The 26,690-nt window shown below is 33.0% G+C and overlaps 2 protein-coding genes across 2 annotated transcripts in view; one reads left to right on the top strand and one right to left on the bottom strand.

Annotated features, from left to right (window-relative positions):
- Positions 1-1,771: 1,771 nt before the first annotated feature.
- Positions 1,772-26,407, bottom strand: LOC102805622 (uncharacterized). Its single transcript, XM_085506363.1, has 25 exons — positions 26,269-26,407; positions 25,360-25,591; positions 23,213-23,455; positions 22,720-22,785; positions 21,225-21,292; positions 20,765-20,897; positions 20,287-20,356; positions 19,756-19,829; positions 18,968-19,076; positions 18,691-18,815; positions 18,407-18,523; positions 17,697-17,813; positions 16,738-16,842; positions 15,853-15,956; positions 15,130-15,247; positions 14,795-14,947; positions 13,445-13,684; positions 12,111-12,326; positions 11,383-11,484; positions 8,299-8,445; positions 5,618-5,831; positions 4,228-4,406; positions 3,511-3,669; positions 2,868-2,981; positions 1,772-2,116 (listed from the first exon to the last, which is right to left on the bottom strand). Exons 2-25 carry the CDS (start codon positions 25,501-25,503, stop codon positions 1,940-1,942), a joined length of 3,294 nt encoding a protein of 1,097 aa, XP_085362489.1. The 5' UTR covers positions 25,504-25,591; positions 26,269-26,407; the 3' UTR covers positions 1,772-1,939.
- LOC100374590 (protein kinase C-binding protein NELL1-like) overlaps positions 26,052-26,690 on the top strand; it is a 68,733-nt gene continuing 68,094 nt past the window's right edge. The window contains exon 1 of the mRNA XM_085506364.1: positions 26,052-26,615. The gene's annotated coding sequence lies outside the window, so the exon portion shown is untranslated. The remainder of the gene's footprint in view (positions 26,616-26,690) is intronic.

Here is a 26,690-nt window from a genome sequence, read left to right as displayed (position 1 = left end):
TAGCTAACTGCTATACAACAAAGATACATTATTAGCAGGTAATGATCAGGCCTGATGACTATAATTCATGTTAAACTGACTATAAATTACATTCCACACTAATTACCTGGCACACAAAATCTACTTCAATGCATAGGATATGAGATCTTTTCAGTGCAGCACAATGTTAACAAACGCATACAAGAAACTCTTGATTGTACACTGGTAAGAATCCAAGCACATAGCTAGGGGTATTTACACACAATACAACACAAACAGAATAGAAAATTTACTAGCATGGAACTGGCAGGTTTATATTTACGACATATAATTACAGTGAGTTGCAGTGAGTTAAGCAGAAATAAAATTAGCATCACTGTATGGAATTTATTTTCGCTGTTTTTTGACAAGTTGAACGTAAAATATAGGGAAAAAAAGGTATATTCGCTGGATTTTATTTTCACTGAATTATTCCTTCAGCAAAAATAGCAAAAATTAATTCCAAGTGAAAATAAAGTATTTTACAGTACTACATTTATTATAGCATATATCTCCCAAATGTCTACTACCTATATGCTATATATATATATGATACAAGCCATGGAAACCTAGAAGATTGTGACTGATGTTTATTACTTCAACATTGAATAAACAAACAATTGAAAATAATTTGACAACGTACATACAACTACTATAGATGATCCTTTCATTGCCTATTTGATAAGTTTATTAGTTTGCTTCAACAAAATTACCCCCCCCCCCAAGATTATTATTGCAATTATGATTACCGGGGTATACTAAGCAATAGTATTGTAAACCACTTCAATTTTGGCAATTGTGAAATTTTCTAAGCAGTTGAAGTTTCTCTGTCAGCGACTTTCCAGAAATTCATAGGCACATCAAATCACAAAATTTCTTAGCAGCAAAAATTAGGCAGTTTACTGTATTTGAAGTACAAGGACTTTTTATTCTGAGATATACATGTAAGTGAATCTAAATACTGTTTTTCGCAAATTCAGGAATTGTGTTTTTTGCTATTACTATATGAGCTATATTATAATACACTCTGAAATACAGAAATACTTTACAGATACATATATTATATGTGTACTTGGGTATTTACACTATGACTATTTACATATAACATATAGCAATCAATATACAAGTTTCAGAAATGCTAGATCTAGCAGTATACAGTGTATTGACCGACGTGCAACGACTGTGTATTGTCTGAGTGCATACTTTGCGGTATCCTCGTAATAAACTTTTATTATTATACATCTTTTCCTCCTGATGATAGATACATCATGGGAATGCTGAAACCTAAAAAGTTCAAAATAGAATAAGCGAACTTCTTTATGTGGAGTCCGGTCAAACCCTAGTGGCAGTCATATTTGTTTTTATTACTAGAGGACGCTTATGCGTGTAATCATATTGGAGGTCTATAATAAAACTTTGAAATATAATACCAAACCTGGTGAATCCATTCATAAATTAATTACAACCACAATATTTGCTCTTTTAGTAGCGCATACACTTCCATACTTGACATAGGTTCATCTGTGGTCAAGTACGGTAAGTCACACTTTATTGCCTAATGCCTAAACTATAAACAAGATTTTGTGAATTTGTGGAAGAGGGTAACTGGTAGTGAAAACTTCTATTGTAGATTAGTTTCTAATAGAGCAAATATGGTAATCACATATTCTAATTAATAATGACAACTTTACAATACCTGTAAAACTTAAATTGGAATTAAACTGGATTTTATAATCCTCTAATTATATGAATTTTGTATGCAATAAACTGTAAAATCTTTGACAAATAACGCAAATTATTTTTAAAGCTGTACCAAATTTAACTGAAATTTAAGGAGCAAAATAACATCGTCTTTCCATTCCAGATTGAAGCAAAATGATTATAAATACATTTGTTAGCATGTAATGACACATAGGAATAATCAGTCCTCATCAAAAAATCCATAAACTGCATCTGTGTCAAACCAACTCAAATTCTCATCGTCTTCATTTTTCTTTTTCTTTTTAGGAGTTTTAGGCGAATCACCAAATCCTTTCACTTTACACACTTTCTTAGGAGTTTTCTTCACATTCTTTTTAGTTTTCTTCCCTTTTGTTTCCTATTATACATGTAGTTATAACAATGGTGTTACAAAAAGTAGATAAATGTATTCCAAAGAGAAATACAAGCCAACAATAATGAAAACATATACAGTCATATCACTCAGCAAGGACATTTTAATATTCTGAATGGAACTGAATGGTGATGCACAATATTGTGGATCTGTGTATTCAACCATATAAAGTTCCAATGAGTTGTACAATGGAATAATAAAGCACAGCTGATAACATTTGATTTGTTAAATCCAGTCCACTGAGTAGACAGGATTACAGCAAATGTAAGCACAGCTGTTAGTAAAAGAGGACAATGACTGGAAATATTTCTAAAGCTACACTGTCAGTAAATGAAATGGGGAATGTTAGTGTATATAGATTACCATTAAAATAATGATATAATAATTTCATAGACTGAATAGTTTATTTTGTGTTCTCTAAGTGTTTGTTCACAGCATAAGGCTAGTTAGTTTACAAGCTCATATAACAGGTTCAATGGAATGCATATGTATCATGATATAGCATCTGCAACCATGAATGAGAGAAACCATGTGCATCCCATAGAAGAATGCCATGTACATTATTTGGATGATGGACAATGACAGAATATTTATTCCTGGTGTACTGTAAAGCTGTTTATTTTTACTGGCATTTAATTTCACTATTTTGGCACTTTGAGCATATTCACTGGATTTTACAAATTTCAGATTATCAGAAACTTTTGCATTAATACTGATTAATGGGAAAGGAACTCACTTGTGTAACACTGTCACCATACATGGTTGTGTCATCATCATCACCAGGAAATAGTTTCTTGAATTTACTTAATTCAGAGTCCACAAAATCACTATCTGTTTCTTTTGGCTTCATCTGTGACAAACAAATAAAAAATATTTTGTTTTTAATAAAATATGACAAATACCTTAAAAACACTTAGTGATTAGTAAAACAACTGTACATTTAATGACACTGTGCTTATACATGCTTCACAAAATAAAAGAGGAGAACCATAGCATCAATTCAAGATCAGTTTCTCATTATTTGTATTAAATGGCTGCCATTCGACCATATTAGATCAGACCGTGAAACAAATTGATGTGCATATGTATAATATCATGAATGATGTATGTGTGAAGTTTGATTGTGATTGGTCCAGGCATTTCTAAGATAACAGGTCCGAACACACGCACATACGAATGCACAGACACACAGAGGTCAAAACAAAAAAGTGTTGAAATACCCTGAGATAAGTTGTGTAATAACTGCCATGAAAACTCAATTTACAGAAGGGACTATTTTATCTCATCTCATCTGCATATTTTTGCAGTCACTACCAATATTTTTGAGCAAGGTACTGCAGTATATATGTAATAATTCACAGTATCAGTATGAAAATTACCTTTTTTGTTCTACTGACTGGTTTGCCTCTTGGTACAGGTTTCATTGCATCTTCCCTAGCTGCAGGTAGTACCATAGCCATAGACTTTCTACCAGAACCACTCAAATGAACTGATGTGGTCTGACTGGGCACCATATGATCTATATCAATTTGATCATGCTAGAAAATCAAATAAATAAGTAAATAAACATCTGTACGCATAAATATTTTCTGTTACAAAATGTACATGATTACACCAAAGTTCAGTACTTGTAGGTATTATGAAGTGTACAGGTCATAAATTAACATTCTATAACAAAGATATTATAATGATTTTGTCTTCCACTGTTTCTCCACAGACCAATATACACCGTAATTTCAAATGGTATATGTAAATAATATTGTAATGAAAAGTATGTATTTTTAAAGAACATTTTTTTCACTGTGAAAGTGCTTTGAAAATAATCAATGTTGACTCAGCTCATTTCACAATTACATATTTCCCTCCAAAAAGATGGAATATTCCCCCTAATGTGGCTCAAAATGTGTCATTAGTAAGAATTAAAAATTCTTCATCTTTTCTAAGGTGGTCTTTGGGTATTTGCCCACCCCATACTTTCCTAGATTTTATATATTGAGGTCCCTGGGCTTGTGACCATGGAAGTACTATATGTAAATTTTTTGTTGTTCTTTGCACTGGATACGTCAATAGTAATAAAATAGGGTAGACATACTTACATCCAATTCCATTAACTGTGAAGTAGATGAATCTGAATCATCATCATAGTCTCCATTATCGGATGCAAACATCACACGTCTTTTCTTGTTGATGCTGCCAACAGGTTTCAAAATACTTTGTGGAGTCTTATGAGGTGGAGTTCTACCAAGAGGTGTGGAGGGTTTCACACACGGTCTCACTTAGAAATGGATAGATAGAAAGACATGTAATTTAGTAATATTTACAATTTGTTCTATTATTTTTTCTGAGTTTGAATTTTCGCTTGGAATGTGACAAGTTGGTTGGTACCTCCTTATGTGAGAACTGGTGTCACCGGCCTGCGTTACGTGATCGTCCTTTATTTGATTTTACCCGTAAACCAAAAAGCACAATAAATCATTCTCTCATTTATAGACTAATGTTTTTGACCAGAAACTCACATGTTACCATAGACATATCAGAACAGAATTGTACCCATACAAAGTGCTTGAACAGTACACGTTTCTCTTCGAGTTAGATAAATAAAGAATATACAATGAGTGACGTCAAACTCCACAGCTCATTCGTTCAAATTAACCACGGTTACTAGAAGTACAGTTAGGAAACTCTATTGTTATATATGCTAATTATCTATTGACTTCACTTTGATGCATATTCAACCACTATGACGTCATTGCTTATATTGCTGTCTGTTTGTTTTCCATGTGTGTCCACTAAATTTAAGAACTAGAACTTGTTAAGCCGAAAGCTGACTATTGTGCAAATGTTGTATATGATACTTGAGCTTTCGTTGTTCTCGAAAAAAAATTAAAATACCAATAATTTGTTTTGTTGACATATTTGCCGTCTGTGAATGGCATTTTGTACCCGAAAAACTGAGTCTGTGAATGTTCTAAAATGTCAGTATTCGTTATTACTAATATTTGGTTATTTTAATGTGAAACTGAGATTATCATAACTAATTTCAATCGTAACTGCAGAAAATAACGTGTTTTTTTTGTTGAGGTTAGCAACTTTGTCAGAATAGTTCAGGACAATTTCTGAAAACTCGGAAGGAATTATATTTTAGTACAACTGTTGTGTTGATGACCTTGCTGCTTCTGGGCTGTAAGTCAGTTTATTTCACCACTTTGGACTGTAAATACTGGCCGCCGCTGGACTGTTAGACATGTGGCCGCTCTATAAATTTATTTTACATGTAAATTTGAATGGGACTGTTTAATTATGATCGCTATAGGGCGTCATATGTTTACATTTTTGACAACCTGCAGGTGAATGTGTGATAACAAATTTCACTCGCTGATCAACACAGACCCATGATCTGTTGCGTTAACATTGCCCATGCTTTGTTTTATTAACAGCAACATGTATGACATTGTAGTAGAAAGACGATGATAATAATTGTATTACCCTTGAGCAGTGTTGTGGGAGTATTTGAATGCAATGCTTGAGTGGACTTTGGTGTTCTCATAACAGAGGACGACTGCTTAGCTGACAATGGAGTAGCTGGTACTGGTTTTCCAGGTGCTGATGTACATTTTGCCATTAACTTTTCCTTTTCTGCATCTTCTAATTTCTTTTTGAACTCATCAAGCTCGTTCCCCAACCTCTCAAGTTCGTCAATCTATTAAATAAAGATTTTAAAATTATAACAAGCAGCCTATCGGCTGAGATAGCTCCGCTGTTAGCAATGCACATTTCAATTAAAGAACTGAAGACATCATTAGAAAATGAACAATATGTATTGTATCAAAGCAATCGGACTTACAATTTTTAACAAGAAGTCGAAAATATCACTTTTTACCAAAAATTACAAAAATATTCACCAAAATTAGAGAATTGAAGATATCATCATAAAATGAACAAATCTGAGAGAAGTCCACATGTAGTACCTATATATGTAATATCAAAGCAATCGGACTTACAGTTTTTAACAAGAAGTCGAAAATATCATTTTTTACCAAAAATGACAAAAATATTCACCAAAATTAGAGAATTGAAGATATCATCACGAAATGAACAAATCTGAGAAAGGTCTACATGTAATATATATATATGTAATATCAAAGCAATTGAACTGTTGGTTTTTAAGAAGAAGTCGAAAATATCACTTTTTACCAAAAATTACAAAAATATTCACCAAAATTGGAGAATTGAAGATATCATCACAAAATGAAAAAATCTGAGAGAGGTACACATGTAGTACCTATATATGTAATATCAAAGCAATCAGATTTACAGTTTTTAACAAGAAGTCGAAAATATCACTTTTTACCAAAAATGACAAAAATATTCACCAAAATTAGAGAATTGAAGATATCATCACGAAATGAACAAATCTGAGAAAGGTCCACATGTATTACCTATATATGTAGTATCAAAGCAATTGGACTTGCGGTTTTTAACAAGAAGTCGAAAATATCACTTTTTACCAAAAATGACAAAAATATTCACCAAAATTAGAGAATTGAAGATATCATCACAAAATGAACAAATCTGAGAGAGGTCCACATGTAGTACCTATATATGTAATATCAAAACAATCGGACTTGCGATTTTTAACAAGAAGTCGAAAATATCACTTTTTACCAAAAATGACAAAAATATTCACCAAAATTAGAGAATTGAAGATATCATCATGAAATGAACAAATCTGAGAGAGAGGTCCACATGTAGTACCTATATATGTAGTATCAAAGCAATTGGACTTGCGGTTTTTAACAAGAAGTCGAAAATATCACTTTTAACCAAAAATGACAAAAATATTCACCAAAATTAGAGAATTAAAGATATCATTACAAAATGAACAAATCTGAGAGAGGTCCACATGTAGTACCTATATATGTAATATCAAAGCAATTGCACTTGCGGTTTTTAACAAAAAGTCAAAAATATCACTTTTTACCAAAAATGAGAGAATTGAAGATATCAACATGAAATGAACAAACCTCAGAGAGGTCTACCCAAGGTACATATACACCAAGTATCAAAGCATTCAGGCTTGTAGTTTTCAAGAAGAAGTCGAAAAAGTAAAACATTGACACGGACGACGACGACGGACAATCACTCATATGATAAGCTCCGCTCGACAAAGTCGACAGCGGAGCTAATAAATATGAAGTGCCCTATATGCAATATAAAAAACATGTTTTCATTAATCAAGTATCAAAAACATTACAGCTGTTCTGAGAATTATTCGGAGGGTCAGTTAGCAATATATGTTGGAACTTTGCAAAACACTTGGGTCTTTTCCAATCTAGACTTGATGGCGCCGTTGTATTGGCACGCCCACAATTGGAATCATTCCATTATCTTGCAAGATGCGGGTAAAACGCTGTTTTCAAAACGACACGCGTTGGTTACCATATACTCGACAGGTTATATGTTGTATATGCATTCAAAGTGTTATTTTAAATTGTTATACCCATCTGAGTCCACCTGACATAGCGTAATTTACAAAACAACTCCCGAGTGTTGAGTAACCCAAGGTATTAATGAACTCGTCATTAGCGGGAAGGCTCAAAGTAAAGTTTCTTAGCGGGACGCGCTGCAGTTTCGCGACAGTTTTGGGCCAAACTAAAAGTTGTTTTTACATTACTGGTGCTGTGAGTATGTCAGGGATACACAGACGGAAAACTCGATTATAATGGTTTGATGGATTTTGTCAAATCAAAAGTCTGCGCCTTCCTTGATCGAATCACTTTTTCAACTGCAATTTGAAAATGACGGGGTATAACGACCGTTATTATGTCTAGTCCATTTTTGTAACAGGTACAACTGACTAAAATGAGCGAGGAGTTGACATTTTTTGACAGATTTAAGCAACATCCAACTTGTGATTTTCAAAATTACTGAAAATAATTACAATATAATTATAAAAAATAAAGAATGGTTGCTGTGAACGCACGCTAGATAATACTTACAATTCACCAAGCAGACAACCCCTATGAAATAGTAATCCCAAACCATGCGCCCGTCACTCAAGTGGCGCCGACAAGTCTAGATTGGGCAAAGACCAAAGTGTTCTGCAAAGTTGCAAGTCATTTTGCTAACTGACTGTCCGAATAATTCTCAGAACGGCTGTAACACACCTTGTTTTCATTTTCTTTTTCCAGCTTATCTAGTTTATTCTTCTGGGTTTCATTTTCTTTTCTAATTTTATCCACTTCTTTCATCCTTGCATCCTCTTCATTCTCCAACATTTCAATTTTCTTTTTGAGTTTGGATATACACTGTTCCTTAAACATTAAAGATTACATATTAATTAATTCTAAGATTTATATGACCTTGGTATACAATATATGTTATGTGATCCAACTAAATAAGTTTAAAATAAAAGCTGTAAATTTTCATATTTGGTAGTGAATTTAAGTGAACTTCAATTGTCAATTATAAGTAGAATGTACAGGTAAATTTCCATAACCAAAATTGCAATGAAAAAAGTTATTAATATTATTTTGTTGTTAGATATTTTTGTGTGAGAATAAAGTTCCTGATATTAATTTTGCCATAAAAAACATATAATAATGTTTCTAACAGAGCACTATAATATGTTGCAGAACTTCATGTGTGACCATCTTGCTATCTTAATGGCATTAATGGCAATTAAATACACTACCGGTATATCCCAGCATCATTCAGGCCCATGTCACACAAGAACCTGCAGACCTTAACCCAGGTTCCTCCAAAGTTACATTTCTCAATTTCAGCAATGCTTCCCCACTGAGTCTGTGACACACTTGTCACACAGGTTAACTTCAGATTTCATCCTTAGATTGGATTTGGACTTACCAATCTTGGTCTGAAGCATACTAACCAAAAGTACAGTCAAACCTGTGTATAGCAACCACCTATGAAACTTCATTGGAATAGTTTATATATGAAGGTTGGATTATTGGCGATCCGCTCCGCTAGGATTGCCCTTATAATCACTTTTGTTGTTTTGTGTGTGTGTGTGTCTGTGTGTGTACATTTCCAGTGTTCCAGTGTTCACGTATTATTTCTTCTGTGACTTTTTTGGCTTGGCCGATTTCGTTCAAACTTGGCAGGTAGGTCACACCTTAACCCTAGTTATAAGGAAAAATCTGAAAAATTTTTTTGGACCACCGTTGCCATAGCAACAGCCAAAAAACTGATTTTTGGATAGCTTCGCGCCAAATGTATCTCCTCCTACAAATTTGGGATAAAACACTTCAAACATAGCTCATTCTACTCAGCTTGAGTGTGGGCACAAAGTTACCATTTGAATTTTTGATATCTGTTTTCATTACCGAGAAATTTGACCCTAAAGCTGGGGTAACTTTTCACCAGCAACGGCTTTTAACTCCTCTGTGATTGTTTCGGCCGGCCGGTTTTGTTCATACTTCACAGGTAGGTCGTGCTGTCACTAATTGAAAAACAATCATGGCCCACCATTGCCATTGCAACATCCAAAAACAGATTTTTGAATACTTTCGCCCCAAATGTATTACCTCCTACCAGTTTTATCGGTGTCGCTGGGTGTATATGATAAAGGGAAGTTGTGCAACCAAATTTGCCGAGTTCGCAGTTTTTCGCCAATAAAAAAATAACTAAGGCAACAACTCACGGTTTTTCAGCATTTTTGTAATAAAGACATTATTCTCCATCAATAATCCGCCCAAAACAGGAACATTTCTACTAATTCTTGTGTTTTTTCGACGTTTTTCGAAAAACCTGCGATTAGGCTGTGAAAGTAGAACATTCCGGAGGGGGCGAAATGGAAGAGCCATATTTAACGTGTAAAAATAGAACGCGTATTTTGACCTCTATGCGGTCGTCGCCAAAGAGCCCCGCGTCCATCGCCTGGCAATGCTCTTCCGTTTCACCAGTTGCGTTTTTTTGACTAAAATTTGGGCAGTACTGTCAGTCACGAAAATTGATGAATAAATTAATACACATAAAATATGAATCACGGGCTAATTCAATGGTCACCGAACACTCCACTGTGGCAAGATAGTAGCGTACTGTATATTTGACCCAGATTTGACAAGCGTGGTACAGTTTTTTGCGTGAGTCCGTAATAACGCGCACAAAGGATTGTGGGGCAGAGTCCTTTATTTGCTGGCATTCTTGACTTTTGACTGCAGTTCTTTTTTATATTTTAGAGTAAATGCTTTTGATATGCTCTTAGGTTTCTTAATATCCGTCTGAAATTCTGGACTGTGGTCATATTTTTCGATTAGGAGTCGTATATTTAAGTAACTCACCGTGACTAATGTTTTGCATTATGAAGTATATTATTATGAAGGTCAACACACTATACTTTGGGTAAATATTTACAATCTCATTATTTCATTAATTCGCTTCCAGCATTTACAGGAAACGCTTCATTCTAGAAAATGCTATCGCAAAACGGTTGGAAATAATAAATGTAACAGCAGAATACGTCCTAGCACAGTCACTCGACTAGGAGAGTGATTGTGGTCCTAGTAATAAACTAAGTGACTTTCAAAAACTGAATGGTGTTTGCGAACTTCGTATTAGTTATGAACCGACGTTAGCTTCACGTTTATGTCACACCATGGAAACAGCCAAAAACATGGTGCTTGTTTTTGAGCGGAGCGGATCGCCAACCAGCCTACCGGCTTGTATTGTTTATGGATCTCTGCCAACTCATACATTTTATATAACATTTGTCTAGAAAATAATGAGACGGTACTGTTGCAACAAACACATTTGAGTTGATCAAGCAACACTCAAGGTACATGTATACCAAATTTTAAACCATTGATTTGTTGTAGAAGTCCAAAATTATTTAAAATTTTAGCCAAAAAAAAATTTACATGAAATCTGAGAGAAAACCACACAAGGTACATGTATATCAAATTCGAAACCTTTCAAATTAGTGGTTTTAGAGAAGTATTCATCAAAAATACAAAATTTGACATATTGACACAAAATTGAACGAATCTGAAAAAAACAAAAACATAAGGTATTTGTTTATCAAATTTAAAACCATTTTTATTAGCAGTTTCACAATCACAAATATCAGTTTTGAACAAAAATGAATCAAAATATTCACTAAAAATACAAAATTTGAGATTTTCAAAAAGATGAATTGTAATTGTTGACAGATGAAATTTGGATGGGCGATGATGGATAATCAGCTGTGTTATCTTTGATGACAACAGACCTAAGAAGCATTTTCTGTTTACCTTTTCTTTCATAAGATTTTTTGAGCCTGCCTGTTCTTCTATTCGTTGTGTTAACTCTTCAATTTCTTTATCTTTAATCATAACTATCTTCTCATTTTCATTCTTGAGAGCAAGAACAATTCAATATGAAGTGAAACTAGTAAAAGATATCATATGTATACATGGCCATGTAACATGAACATAGAATTACCATTGGAAATAAATGGTTTAACATCGATATTGTAGCTGTATTTTAACATATCTTATCATTTAATTAGTAACAAGTCCTAAATTTATATGCGATTAAGTTCAAATCTCATATCAAGTTTGTTCGATGCCTACTCTGGACTGATACAAGTCATAACAATGTGGCTGGTTAGAGGGCGCTGTTTTACCCTGAGTCCTTGTTCACAAAAAAATTAAGTATCTCAACTCCAGGTTTAGCGTAAAGCTCAGGGCTGAGACCACCCCCTTAGATCATGCGTTTTGGTAAACATGTGAACACCATACATGTATACAGTACACCACTGCCAAGAGGAGAGAAAAAGGACATATCTAACCCATGGTAGTAAACAAAGTTAAGCACATTATATATAATTTGTTGTTGTTAAAAGGTCGACGTACTTTAGCATTTGTATTGTTATTCGGTAGTTATACAGGCCAGTTCTACACTGGCATATCTAATTTAGACACCAGGAAGGATTAAAATGTAAAACTTGTATGACAATAAGAATTTACAAATTTCTCACCTTGTATTTATGAAGAGTATCACTAACTTCCTCAATTTTATGTTCAAATGACTGTTTTGCTTCTGTATGTTCTTTAACAGCTGTCTCAGTTTGTTTACGGAGCTCTTTTGTCTCTTTTTCTAATGCAAGTTTTTCTAGCTGCTTTGCTTTCACTTCATTTTCCAAAGCTGCTACTGCATCTTCTTTCTCAGTCAAGTCACCTTTAAGCTTAGATAACTGGATAACAAAAGGGGTATAACAATGTTATGATTAACACACCATGTAATATATTCTGCTCCCAATATTACAAAAATGAAAAGATGCAAAGACACATTATACATCTGACACCAAACACAATAGAATTCATCCACCTGTAAAACAACATACAGAAGTATGTACTCGTACAGTATAGGATCGCATCAACCTCTGCTATGTGTAAGTCAATACGATCATCATACTGCCTTTGTGCATACTTTACAGTATTCTTTTAATAACCTTTATTAGACCTCTCAGTCTGAAAAGGCCATTTATTTTTTCCCCAAAACTTAATAATTAAAAGAAGTGTCAAATTATAAAGAGTATTATTCTTAGGTATGAAACACATCATTTCTATAAAAGGTGTTACATTAAGAGTCAATCTCATGTATCATTTTTCAAGCCAAACCTGAAATTAGAAGCACATCTTTGTTAGAGCACAGAAAAACCAAAATTGCAAGGCGACCCAATCCTTGTCATTGGTATTTACGGTTTGTTTAGTTGATATTTTGTGGATCGATGTAATCTCCATAAATATTGTGGTATACCATTACTGCTGTTTTATTCATAGTCGTCTATGCAGTTTGGGTCTATGTACTCACTAATGAAAAATGACTTGATCAGAACTTAACGATCTCATTTGTTTATAGGGTCCATTATAAACCCTACATGGGCCTTCAAGATCAAATATGGACCACCTGTAATACATATAGACAACAATTTTACCTTCATATCAATCAGAGAATATTAAATTTGTAATTAATAAATATTCATGCATCTTGTACAATTAAGAACGTGTCAAATATGAAGTATAAATTTTTAATTTCCCTTGAACAGAATTACTTGCACAAAATACGACCAGTAGGTGCATTACTAGACAAAGATGGGATAGAATTTTCATATGAGAATGAGATGCCCATATTGTGGAAGCCACTGAAATTATAGGTGCTGTATTTGCTATATCAATTGTGAATGCAATTACATAAATGATAAAAGGTGTGTCTACATCTAAAATAATGATCCAGTCAGGTTTTATGTACGCTTCTGTTAGAGATGAAGTTTTAAAAGAGCAAATATTTTATTTGCAATGTACAACTTACTTCTTCAGCCATTTCTTCTTGTTTCAGTAGTTCAGTTTGAAGTTTATCAACCGTGTCAGACAGTTTGTCCAATTCTTTGGCTTTTGATTTCAATTGTGACTTGAAGCTCTTCAATTCCTGGTTCAACTCCTTGTTTTGCTTATTTTTATTGGTGATCTGCTCCTGAAGATTCTTATTTTTGTTTTCTAAAGTTGTAGTCTGTCTAGTTAATGTTGATATTTCATGATCAAGATCTTTGATCTGTCAAAACAAAACATTGCAACAGTTTGAACTCAGAAAGGTGAGATATGACAGAAAAGACTGTCCTCAAAAAGAAATATTAACTTCTATTTTATACTACAATTGGATGATTTATGAGAGAATATCACAGATTCTCTGGTTTGAATGGTCCACTTGATCCCTTGAATTGAAAGGGGAGCATTGAGTTCTGATATAAGGCAATGATAGCTTATTTTGATATTTTATATAATGAGAACAAATCAAGTTTCAAAATACTATTAAATCGCAAAAGTTCCCAGTAGCCAAAACAGGTAACACTAGTTTAAGAGTAGTTTTTTAAACACCAGCAAACAATTTCATTGTACATATACATTTACATCTGTTAATGCATTCCCATAATGTTCAATGTGTAATAATGAGCAGTATTCATGGCGCAGATAAATAACATCTCAGGTGGTTCACGTATTTCTGTACATAAAACAACAATATGGTTACCGGGTACTCTAAATCAACTCCCTGACCCAATACAGTAACATCATTTAAACTTCACTGTTTTCAATTTTCGATTTGACAGCAATTGTATGGACATACAAACAAATTTGGCTTAAAGACCTTATCTCAAAATTCATGTCTCACAAATTTAAAGCGTTTTTCAGTACTTTTAATGATGCTGTATTTAGAGTAATTTGAAACTGTTATGAACAGGTTTGAAATTGTTATGGACATGGTTGAATGTGTTCAAAAGTGCTATTGCTATGCACATGCTCAAAAGTATTACTGACGTGTTTGAATGTGTTTACAATGTTTGAAAATGTTTGATAGTGTTATGGATGTGTTATGGACATGTTTGAAAGTCTTATGGACATCTTCCTTATTTGGAAAAATGTGCATCAAATTTTAGTCACATTCAAACACTTTTCATTACTTTTCATTTACATTTCGGAAGCAGCAACAATGTAGCATGTGACGGAAAATAGAATCATGTCAATGAATGAACACAATCATGCAGTGTCCTAACCTTCTAAAATAATGTTTTTTTTTGTTTTAAATTTTGAGCGGTTATATCCCACTAAATTATGACTTTAAGTAGGAAGATGCTTTTCCCATGTAAATAAGAGTACCGGTACTTACTGTTTTCTGTTCTTGCACTAGTTTTGTTTTAGCTTCTACATCTTTATTGGTTAGGTTTGTTCGAAGATCAGCAAGTTCATCTTTCAGGTTTTTCTTTTCTTTGTCATCAGATTTAAGAGTTTGTTCTAAATCTTCAATTGTACTATGACTTTCCTGTGAGAGTAAGATATTAAGTATATTGAGTATATTTATTCTATTAAGTATATTTAAGTGGGAAAATAAAAAGAAAAAACATATTTATTTATGCTTAAATAGTATAATTATTATTAAATGGTATGTAAAATATGCTTTACTGCATTGAAAACAAATTAAACTCTAGCAAAACATATTCTTACTTTAACGTCTTTCTTGAGTTGATCAATCTCTTCAGCAGATTCTTCAAGTTTATTTTCCAGTATTATTTTCTCTTCTGTCACTTTTTGCAGATCTTGCACAACACTATTGTGCTCAGAGCTGGAAATATAGTGGATCATTTTGAATATATAGTTTTTTACATAACATCAAAATAATTTTCAGTACATTTCCCCATGATGTTTAAAGCACTGCAGTACACTCCCTAATACAGCATGTATAAACCATAAATGCTTATACTGTTTGAGAGTTATCGGTAATGATAGTAAATATGGTGACTACAGAAATAATCCTGACAGCATGCAACATTATAAAGATGTTTTCTTGGTAATAAAGTGTAAAATACCACATCAGTATAGTGGCTTTTATATTCTGCAACTTTTATTCAGTCATATGAAAACAATGAACATGCAGGCATTTTCAATGCCTGGCAATCATCATTGGTGAAAACAAAGGTCGAAAACTCTCAGAAAACTGTACTTCTGGCTATACGTATATGTGTATTACGTATATTTGGTCAAAGTTGAGTTTGAGCTGTTTTCTAGATTTGAGCTGTTTTTACCTGCCCTTTGACCGACATTCCACAACAGCTTACACCGAGCCCATAGAAATACATGGTACAGTAGTGTCTGAGCAACATAGAATGCCCCTGAGAATAGAAGCCCATCATCTTAAGATTAACATTGAAAAGACAACATTGAAATTACCTTGTTGAATCAAGTTGCTGTCTAACTTTATCCAGCTTGTCATAAGAATTCTTTTCACGTTCAAGAGCTTCTTTTAGCTCATCTCTCAGTCCGCTGATTTCTCCCTAGATATGAACAAATCAGAAACAAATATTTCAAAATGATTTGATGGTAGAATACAAAGAAAGAAATATTCACTGGATTTAGTTTAGCAGAATTGAAGTTGCAGACATATTCATTATGTTTTATATTCATATATTTGTTAAAAGCCCAACAATACATTCTATAAATAATTTTCAATATTCTTTGGGTTTTAATTCAGCACATTTAGCTATCAATGAAAATAAAAGCAAGCTAATAATTAGGCCCTACTATATTACAATATCAGTAATATGTATTAAAGATCTCTAAGTCAGAGACTGATGTTTCCAACAACTGTCAATAACAAACTATTGTTAACATTATTATAATCAATGACCATAATACAAAATACACAGACAAAAATTACAACCAAAATTAGCAAATTTGCCAAACTATGTTAAGTTGAACAACATTTTAATTCTTTAAATACTTTAATAGTTTTCAAAATTTTGTGTAAAAAAGTGTACAAGAAAAATAATTAAGGTACACACATTTATTAACAAAAAACATGTTCAACTGTTAATAATTCCATGTAAAAGCAATGATTCTTACACACCAAGATATCAAACACTTTCACTATCAATGAGACAGGGACAATTAGGAAATGCTGTTGCAATGAAGTTTTTAAGGTTGTGAAATTTATTTTGCCATCACCATGAAAATATCAAATTTATTGTATGCCACATCACCGAAATAGTCTAGAGCAAATAAGGTATGATTTTATATTTAACAAAATATACTATTATTTTTAAATAAACAACTCACCTCTTTTGTTGCTACTTCAGTGTGCAGTTCTTGTATGGTTCTATTTAATTTGTTAATCTCTTGCCTGTTATCCTCAATCTGTTCATTTAATGTTTTGATAGAATACTGAAGGGAAAAATAATACAGAAAGTATACAATACAAATTAACTTCATAATAAAAACATTAACCATACTCAGTGTCCTACCATCCGCCCATGCTCGACTATCCCCTTCCCCACTTTTGGGGCATTTCTATTTTCAGGTTCACGTTTGGCTGAGCACCTATCCCTTCCAAAATGTTCCAAATTAGACTTTCTAGTAATAAAACCTGGTCTTTGAGCATTGTTTGACTTTTCTGAATACCGGTGATCAAATTTATATAATAAAGCGTTGATATCGATCACTGTGAATATCATGTGAATGTATAGACGGTAAGACCATGGTAACTGAGCGTAAACTGTGCTTCAACAACAAACTCTTAACAACTGTGAAGAGCAGTAAATACCTTTTAAAAATTGCTAATCATTTACCCTATTTTTAAAAAAATCATGCCATTTTTTTGCCAAAATCATTTCCAACAGGTTGTACTTTGACATCTATGATACACTTCTGCACAACATTACCAGAATGTCTTTGGGAATTCCCAGAGAATTGTGTTGGCACATTTGTACAACACTGCATTTCGATTGGTTAATAACAGACTTAACCTATCAGGTCAAAAGACAATGGTGCAGGTCCAGTCTTGCGAGAAAACATTATGGCGGGAATTGCTTTGCAGCAAGAGTTTGCGTACAATTAAAAGCAATCAATGACGATAATGATGACAAGCTTTACTTTGACTGTTATCATACAGACCCTAATAATTTTACATCATTCAAATTCTTATGGTATGTAAATAATATTGTAATAAAACATGCATATTTTTTGGGATCATTTCTTTTTCGTCATTATAAAAGTGTGCTGAATGGACTTTTACAAACCTGAAGTTGATGCTGCTGGGCTTCAAGTTGGGCAATGAAAACTGTATCATGCTTTTTTTCTTTTTCGTAGTATTCTTTAGCTTTGTTCAATTCTTCTTGCACTTGAGAAAGTTCACACTTAAACAAAGATTATACCAATTTATAGATTATCTTTATTAACATTACAACGCAGGCATTATTAAAATATGATGGGTAGGAAGAACATCATACCAATGACATAACATATTTAATTGACTTAGCGTTTAAGTTTGCTGAAGCACCCACCCCTTTGAAGCTGCCCCAAATTTGGCTGATTAATCAGGAACCTGGTCTTTTTTAAAATATAAAGGTAAAACTATTTTGTAGTCCATATTGGATTTTGCCAAGGATTTTGAAAAATTAACTATAGGGGGCGTTTGGGGAGGAAACTTTTATGTTTTCCATACAGCCCTGCGATAACTGTAAACAGTAAACCTCTCCTGTTTTTGTTTTTTGTGTGTTTTTTTAAATTGTATGGTTATATTGTTGGAATTTATGGAATACTGGTTGACCAATATATTACACTCAAAACATAGCAGCGTTTATTTGAGGTCACTTGGCACTAAAATCAAAGGTGGAATGCAGTATATTTTTGTGACACATTACATCTTATGTCCCACAAGCAATTGGAATTTTGCCAAAAGTCAGGAATTGTTCAAATGGCAAGGACGTGCATAGAGTTTCCTACATACCTGTTTTTCTGAAGATGTCTTGTTGAATTCTTTCATACTTTCACACAATTTATCTCTTGCAGAAGCCAGTTCCATAATATTGTCTCTAAGTTCATTTACAGTATCTTCTAATCCAAGCTGAAAAGAACAAAAGGTCCATCAAACTGATTAATAATTAATAATTCTATACAAGAACCACCATCCAAAGTTGCATTGATGAAGAAACATAAAACCCTAAAACAAGATGAATTTCTAATTTTTTCTTCAATCGTTCATTCATGTACATGTGTATGAGCAAATCATACCTTTACATCTTGCAACTTGGTTATATCTTCTTTTCTTTCTTCTATTTGGTTGTGTGCTTCTATTAGTTCATTCTTTTGCATATCAGTTAAACTTTCAGAATCAGCCAGTTTCTGTTCTAATGATGCTGTTAAAACAGTTAAAGTTAAAACAACAAATTATATCATATTTTGTACTTTCTGTTTTAATTATACTGTTAAAGTAGAAAAAAATGATATCATATTCCATAGCTTGAAGCCCAATTTATACAGAATGCTGTGACTGAAGTAATTTTTATACCTGATGTATCTTGCAGTTTACTGATTTGTTCTTTTTTTAACTCCAGTTGCTCATTTATTTCACTGATATTCTGGTCTTTGTTGATTAACTCTGCTTTCAGAAGTTCATACTGTACATGAAGTAATAATGCAGAATTGTTAATGTTAGACTATATGCTTACATTTGTATCTTGTCCCTACATACCAGATCTGTCATAACAGTCTATAGTGAATATGTGAGACTGAGAAAATTGTTTAGTTTCATTTATGAATGTTTTTTTTGTGTATTTGTGACAAGTTTCCAGTTTACAATACAACCTGGTCATGTATAACATCCATTTAGTAATATCACCATTGCATTTTCATGATAAAATCATTCACCAGCTTAGAGGCATTAAAGTGTTTGCGACATATTGTAATCTACAAGATTACTACTTAGAGTGACAAAAATGACTAGCAACATATATATTACCCCTTGAATGCTGAAGTGAACTTTTGACACATTTCACAAAATAACCAACAATTTTTTTGCATATTTTTTAACAAGAACTGCAGCAACATGAAAATTAAGCCTGTTTTGTTCAAAATAAAAAAAAAATTTGCAAACTTGACACCAAAATTTCATGTACATTATAAATTTTACTCAACCTGATATAAAGCTAGTACTGTGATAATATTTTGTACAAGTTTAAAGTTATTAAAACCCAGATATTGTATCTGAATTCCTAATGAACACAAGAACCCAGGCTATAACCTTGTTGCAAAGAAAATAAATATAATTGTAAATTTGTCATACAAAAAAACAATTACCTTCTCTTTCATCTGAATCTCCTGAAGATGGGCCTCTTCTTTTATTTTGCTATTTTCCTCTTGTACATCACTTACTGCCATGACAACAACATTGAGGTATGTAATACAATACATATCATACATATACAATTATGTAAGACTAATTGGATATTTAACACATGCACATTAACCCTTTGAGTGCCATCATTTTTTTGACTGTTTTTATTCATTTTTCTATAGTTATATTTTTTTTACATTTTGTACCATAATTTGGACATAATTTACTATTGGCTAAAAGTATTGATAAATGTTTGGTAAAAAATATGGAAAACATTATGTGGGTTTTATTTTGTGATGGTGAATGAAGTTGACTTAGGCAAAAGGTTCCTAACCTAATGGGTTTCCTTGTTTTCTTAATTGCTTGTTATTGTCAATTGTAATCACTCTTGTGACAGGAAACGCAATGTCAGATTCAAAACACAGTGCTAATTAAATAAATAAAATCCATGCCACCTGATTGATTATTTTAATAATACACATACATGTACTTACTTTTTGTAGAAAGGTCATTTACCATATTATTGTGGTTCAATGTTAAAGTCTTGAATTGTTCTGATAATTCCTGAAATTAACAAAATTGCATGTTGTATTGTTTCATTTAAAACTTACTGTTAAAAACAAAACAGAGCATGGACTGGTTTACTATGCCTGATTTGTTCTAAACAGTAGCACATAAGACAACAAATTTGTTTTGGGTGAGATTTTCAAATACACCAAATCCATTTATGCTACCTAAAAGTTATTATTTTATTATATACACTTCGACTACAGCAAATCTAGTAAGGTTGAATAATCATGAGTACTAGCAAAAATTAGTAATTTCAGTGAAAATACATTTATTCTGCATTCTGACTATACTGACATTAGTTCATTTGTAGAATTTTTCCAATGTTACCAACGAGTGTTTTCAATTTAAAGTTATATTTCATGTTTCTTAAAATGAAATATTTTACTAAAAGAAGTTGTTTACCTGGAAGTGTTCCATATTTTCTTTGTTTTGTATTTCCAAATCATCTTTAGATTTCTTACATACTGATAATTTCTCTTGCACCTTTGATGTATGGTCTTTCAGAAGATTACACATTTCTCTAGTAGCATCGATCCTGAAGAAATAAGGTGAAAATTAAATGTACTCTGAAAATGTTATTTTATGTATGATGTATGTGTGAAGTTTGAATGCAATCAGCTCAAGGGTACCAAGAGTTTGAATTATTCAAGGCATATCAGAGGTATCGATCTGGAACAAAATGGTGGCCAGTTGGCCATTTTGAATGCAATCTGAAAAACAATTGGTGTGCATCAAAATATGTACCAAGTTTGAATGAAATCTGTCAATTGATGACCTAGATCCATTCTTGGAATGGCAGAAATCTGTTTAAATGCTTCAGATTTCATCAGAACAAGAACCTTTAAGCATCTCAACTACTCACTTTTGTATGATTTCAACTCTGTTGTCCATCTCCTCCTGAAGTTTTGCACTTAGATTTTCACTCTGCAGCTATAGAAAAAAATAACAACATTAGAATGGTATAAAAATCCTGTTAATAAATAATGTACTAATAAATTTGTAATGGTCTTGAAAATTGATGAATATCAGTGTAGATGAAATTACTGTAAACTACTTTAATTCTGTGGGTGAATTTTTTGCAAATGCCAGGAGTCGTCAGAAAATCACAAAATCTTGTAACAGTGCACATTCATCTTTTCTATTATTGCTTCATTTTATGTTATTAATTATCTGAGGAGAAGAAGGAGAGTAATACTGTATTTGCTTAGTGCCACTATAGTACTTAGTACACACTATATTTTAAATGCAATTTTTGATTTCAGTAAGCTTCTATTTAAGAGATCTGCATGTAATATATCAAATATGTCAGGACAGTCACTTTTGTGAAATTGTGTTTCTGTAAGCAAGTAAATAGTGCAGTGTTGGTGAATGGTTATGAAAGGACTTGTGTCCCTGGCAAAGTTTTATGCTATTAATATTCACAAGTTTCAGTTTACATATCATATGGCCAGTTTGTATGGAATGCAGTGTGTGCACTGATGTGTGGCACAAACTCATTGCAATAGTCACAGTTTTATATACCCTATTCTTTCCAATGGCAACTCAATGATAAAGTCACCTTATGACATCACAAAACATTGACGATACAAGTTTGAACAAAAAATATAATATCGATAACAAAGCAAACGATTTTATTTTTGTCAAATGTCATCTGCACATTATAACAAGCCTCTCAGCTAAGATAGCCCGCTGTTAGCAATATACATTAAAAGAACTGAGGATATCATTAGAAAATGAGCAATATGTATAGTATCAAAGCAATCAGATTTGCGGTTGTTAACAAGAAGTCAAAAATATCACTTTTTACCAAAAATGACAAAAATATTCATTAAAATTAGAGAATGAAAGATATCATCATGCAATGAACAAATCTGAGAGAGGTCTACACGTAGTACCTATACATATATCAAAGCAATCAGACTTGCGGTTTTCAACAAGAAGTCAAAAATATCATTTTTTACCAAAAATGACAAAAATATTCATAAAAATTAAAGAATCAAAGATATCATCATGAAATGAACAAGTCTGACAGAGGACTACCCCAAGAATCTATGTTGCAAAAATGAAAGCATTTGCCTTATGTGGTAGATGTGGTAATTTCTGATTAGTCCTTATGATTATTGTTACATCAGTGGCTAAAAACCTAGACCATGTCACTGAGGGTGCATGCAAGGGATACAAATCTATTGTCAGGGACTTTTTTTTTTTTTTTCATTAAAAAACAATAAGACTTGCAATGAGTCATCATACACAGTTGCTTGAATACAATACAAATTAGAATGTGCACTGTGTGGCAACTGAGTCATAAAGTTACTTTTTATCAAACTGAAAAGCAAATTAAAATTAAAATGTATTACCTGTAATTCTAGTATAGATTTCCTTTGAGACTCAATGGTTTGTTGGCCATCAATGATCTTCTTGTCCTGCAAATATGTCAGAGATAAGAAGTTTAAAGACTAAATACATAGTAAAGTTCTAAATGTGATCTGCAATAATTAACACAAATGCATACAAGTCATGTATCTTAATTAACTACCCTCATTGTACATTCTATTGAAAAGTTATTGGAAGCATGATGCAGCACAATAGTAACTGAATACAAGTCCATAATAACTGGCTAGACTGGCTAGATTGTACCGGTAGATTTATTTTCAGAAATATTAATCTTAAACTGTGGCAAATAATACCATTAACAAGCAGATCTCAAAGCATATTGCATCCATGTGTACAAACGGAACAGATTCACATAATTTAAATACAAAGTTATCAAAATTGTATGTACTTGACAACTGCAGTCCCTACAAACTACATCATCAACACAGTTGCCATTGTATAGTAAATGTGTGTTACCTTTTGTCTTATTTCTATCTCTGTTGTCGTTTTCCATTTTTGGATTTTCTCAGCCTCTACATTTAGTCTGCTGTGAAGAATTGCAATCTTATCACTCCCAGTAGTTTGTTGACTCTGAATTTGTATTTGTTGCTGTGGACGAGCTGGACTTGCAGCAACCGTGTTTGGTAAGACTCGTGGACGAGATGTAATTTGCCCATTAAAGTTATTCGATGGAACAACATTTTGAGAGTGGGTTGAAAACTAAGATGTAAAATAATTCAAAAGTAAGTGTCAGAATGTTAAAAAATCTCTGGTCATATCATCAGGTTCAAAAATTGTAAGCTGATATTTTGGAAGGTTGATCACCATAGAAATGCTGCTGACAGAATTTGATCATACCTGCTTGTTCGTCCAGCTCATTAAAATATCAAGAGTTCACATAAACTATTATTTTTGCTACCACATATAGACTATGTACCCCCAAATCTAATGCATATATAACTAACCAAGAAATTGATTTAGGTTGGTCATGTTGGCAGGTTTCCTTATAAATTTCTAAAGTTATGGCACATCTCCAATACAAGTGTACATAAACCAAAAATTACATTTATTGTATGCTGGACTATTTAAATACGACTAATTTTTCCATAGACACACTACTGTTAATTATGTAAGCATATGTGCTACTAATATAGCAATACAGTATATAGGGGGGAATATATAACAGTCAAAACATGTATAATAGACATACAGTACAGTACAGTACAGAGTACAGGTGTAACTTAACTTCCAAGCTGTCTGCCAGCTGGCTTTGCCTTTTCATAAACACTTTTTTAAGTGAATATCATTCTCATCCACAATTTAAATATGTAGTGGTTTTGAAAGCAAGCTAGTTTTAATGCAGCATTTTGTAACTCCACTGACAAATAAGCAGTTTAATGGTACACCAGAATGTCAAGCGCCCTCTATCAGCCCAACAAATAGTGTTGATAGAGGGCAGAAGTAAAATTCCTGACTGGTCATTGGTAAATATCATTTTTTGCAAACACAGCCCAGCTTTCTTACTGTTTTCAAAAGCAAGCTTCAATGAGCAATTGATTTTAAGTTTACCTAAATACTAACCATAACTTATCTAACAGAATTTAAACCTATATTTACAAATATACCCATAACTTATCTACCAATATTTAAACCTATATATATGATTATACCGGTACCCATGAAACTTTTGAACATGAATTTATCAAGTTACCAACAAAGCATAATGGACAAAATAAAAAAAAGGGATTTTAACCTAATTTGAGAAAAATAAAAATAGCTTCCAAATTGTACATTATACCTTGATCAGGTTAATTTTGACGAAGGTACCAATCTATGGAAGAACCAGGAGAAAATTTAAAATTCAGAAACCTATTTAAAGCCTAAAGCTGGTTTTATAATCAGTTATTGGAATTGCGACATATTAATGACTGTTGTGGCATTTAAATAATTTTGCTATGTCTCTGTTATGGTAGCAGACATGCATACAGTCAGTTCCTTGTTTATTTGTTGGTGTTTTTTCAAAAAAAAAAAAAAAACTTTCAGAATACCAAAGAATGGCAAAACATGCATTTCCGCGAAAGCCGGGTTTACCGCAAAATAACTTGTCAAAATTGGAATTAGATTTGTCCCAATAGAAACGGCACTGGAACTTTGCATGCTTGCATTTCACATTATTCTTTGAGATGCTAGATTCAGGTTAAATAATGATGCAAAATCAAAAAATCAGTCATCTCATTGGCTTATTACAAGTCTGTATACCGGTAAATACAACAATCAATCAAATGGCTTGATACATAAAGGGAACAATGGTAGTAATTTTGAGTTCTGATGTACAATTGCTGTTAGATACCTGCATTAAAAGAGTTCAACAAAATACACATGATTGAATCAGTTTGACAGGGGATCAGAAATGTGGTCTTATTAATTAGCAAATCAAACAGTGAAATAATAAATTTCCACATTGAATTTGATAATTCAGTGATTAGCATCGGAATATATGAAAAGAAAAGTGGTTGTCGTTTAATGATACTACAGTCTACCCCCATGGGACTTTTGTCTCAAGGCCATGAAATTTAATGCAACGACAACTTTCAAATTGTGAGTTTATTATAATGAATAGATACCTGGAAAAACGAAGCAGGGTTGCTGGTGGATTCGGAACTTGATTCCCGGGCGTTCATAGTAAAGAAGTTCGAGTTGTTTGAATTTGCATTCAATGGCTTGAAGAATGGCTGTTTCTCATGCTCTCGTTGTTGAGTTTTTTGCATGATGATCTATACAAACAGGCCTGACAGTATGTATTGGGATGGAGCAATCTGTCGGAGATTGTCGAGTCGAAATAAACCACAGCTTTATCTGAATAAAAACGAAACAACTGAATAGTTAACTCGTGGTACATTAACGTGATTATTTGTGAATCGGCCATTCATATCCCCTGGTCTTGAATACAGCGCAAAAAGCAATCTTTCAGAGGAACCGAAAACAAAGAATACAAACCAGATTACATCAACTTGTTATAACGAAAATGGTTTTCATACATACAGTGACAAATTTCGATGAACCATAACAAATGTGTGGACCAAATTAGAAGTTTAGCAATCATCCATCACGGAGACCTTTAAAATTTAGCCCAGGAACGTGGATATATGCCGTCTTTACAGAGTAACTGGGATATATTTCAATTATTATTCAGATTACAGGACTGATTAACACCCACTGGCAGACGACAATTTTTGCGACGATTAGAACTTTGAGCCAATAGGAGGACTCTTATTACGTGAATAACCAGCTGACGCAACGCATGTCGTGATTGGCGAATAGCTTATAGCACTGAAATGGCGGCCATTTGAATGTTGCCTCTGAACTGCCTGGATATATTGGTTAAATTTCATGTGCAAAGATATGAAGGACAAAGTGTGATGGTATTTTCTGGTATCCCTGGAGGTTAGGTCACCGTGGACAATATAAACTGTCATTATATCACGCTTCTGGTGCCAGTTGGTTCTGCTGTGTCAGGAGTTCAATTTGCCTACCACTGCCAGTGATTCACAAGCTTGCCCCGCACATAGATAGAATGTGGTTTGTTCAGTCGTAAACTCCAGTGATGACAGCGGCCAGCGATGCATTCAAGAATCCCCACTGATAACTTGGCAAGGCGAGTCGTTCCGCTAACTACTAGTATATCTATGAATGAATAATTTATTATTGACCCGCGCAACGTCGGAGAGTCAAAACATAACATTGGTGGACTCAGGTATTCTGATTGATGAAGTTACATTGCCCGTTAAAAATACGGCTTTGTTGTTGAAAATTGTCAGTTCACACAATACGGGATACTTATAGAGAATACGAAACTTCTGTTTCCGTCATAGAAAACAAGGTAAGTTTGAATAATCGAGGTATCAAGTTATACTACCCCCCTGTTGTGGGGTGGTCTATTCCAAGTGTTTCCGGT

Source organism: Saccoglossus kowalevskii, chromosome 12 (assembly GCF_978046115.1).
Source record: "Saccoglossus kowalevskii chromosome 12, keSacKowa6.1, whole genome shotgun sequence".
NCBI classification, from domain to species: Eukaryota; Metazoa; Hemichordata; class Enteropneusta; family Harrimaniidae; genus Saccoglossus; species Saccoglossus kowalevskii.
This window is presented reverse-complemented; position numbering and strand designations above follow the sequence as displayed.

Coding starts and splice junctions, on each gene's coding strand:
- LOC102805622 (XM_085506363.1), bottom strand. CDS start 25,503: ATGCAAAAAACTCAACAACGAGAGCATGAGAAACAGCCATTCTTCAAG. Junction 20,898..21,224: donor AGAGTTGAAATCATACAAAA/GTGAGTAGTTGA, acceptor TTATTTCTTCAG/GATCGATGCTACTAGAGAAA. Junction 15,957..16,737: donor CTGAAGTAGCAACAAAAGAG/GTGAGTTGTTTA, acceptor GTTCATATCTAG/GGAGAAATCAGCGGACTGAG.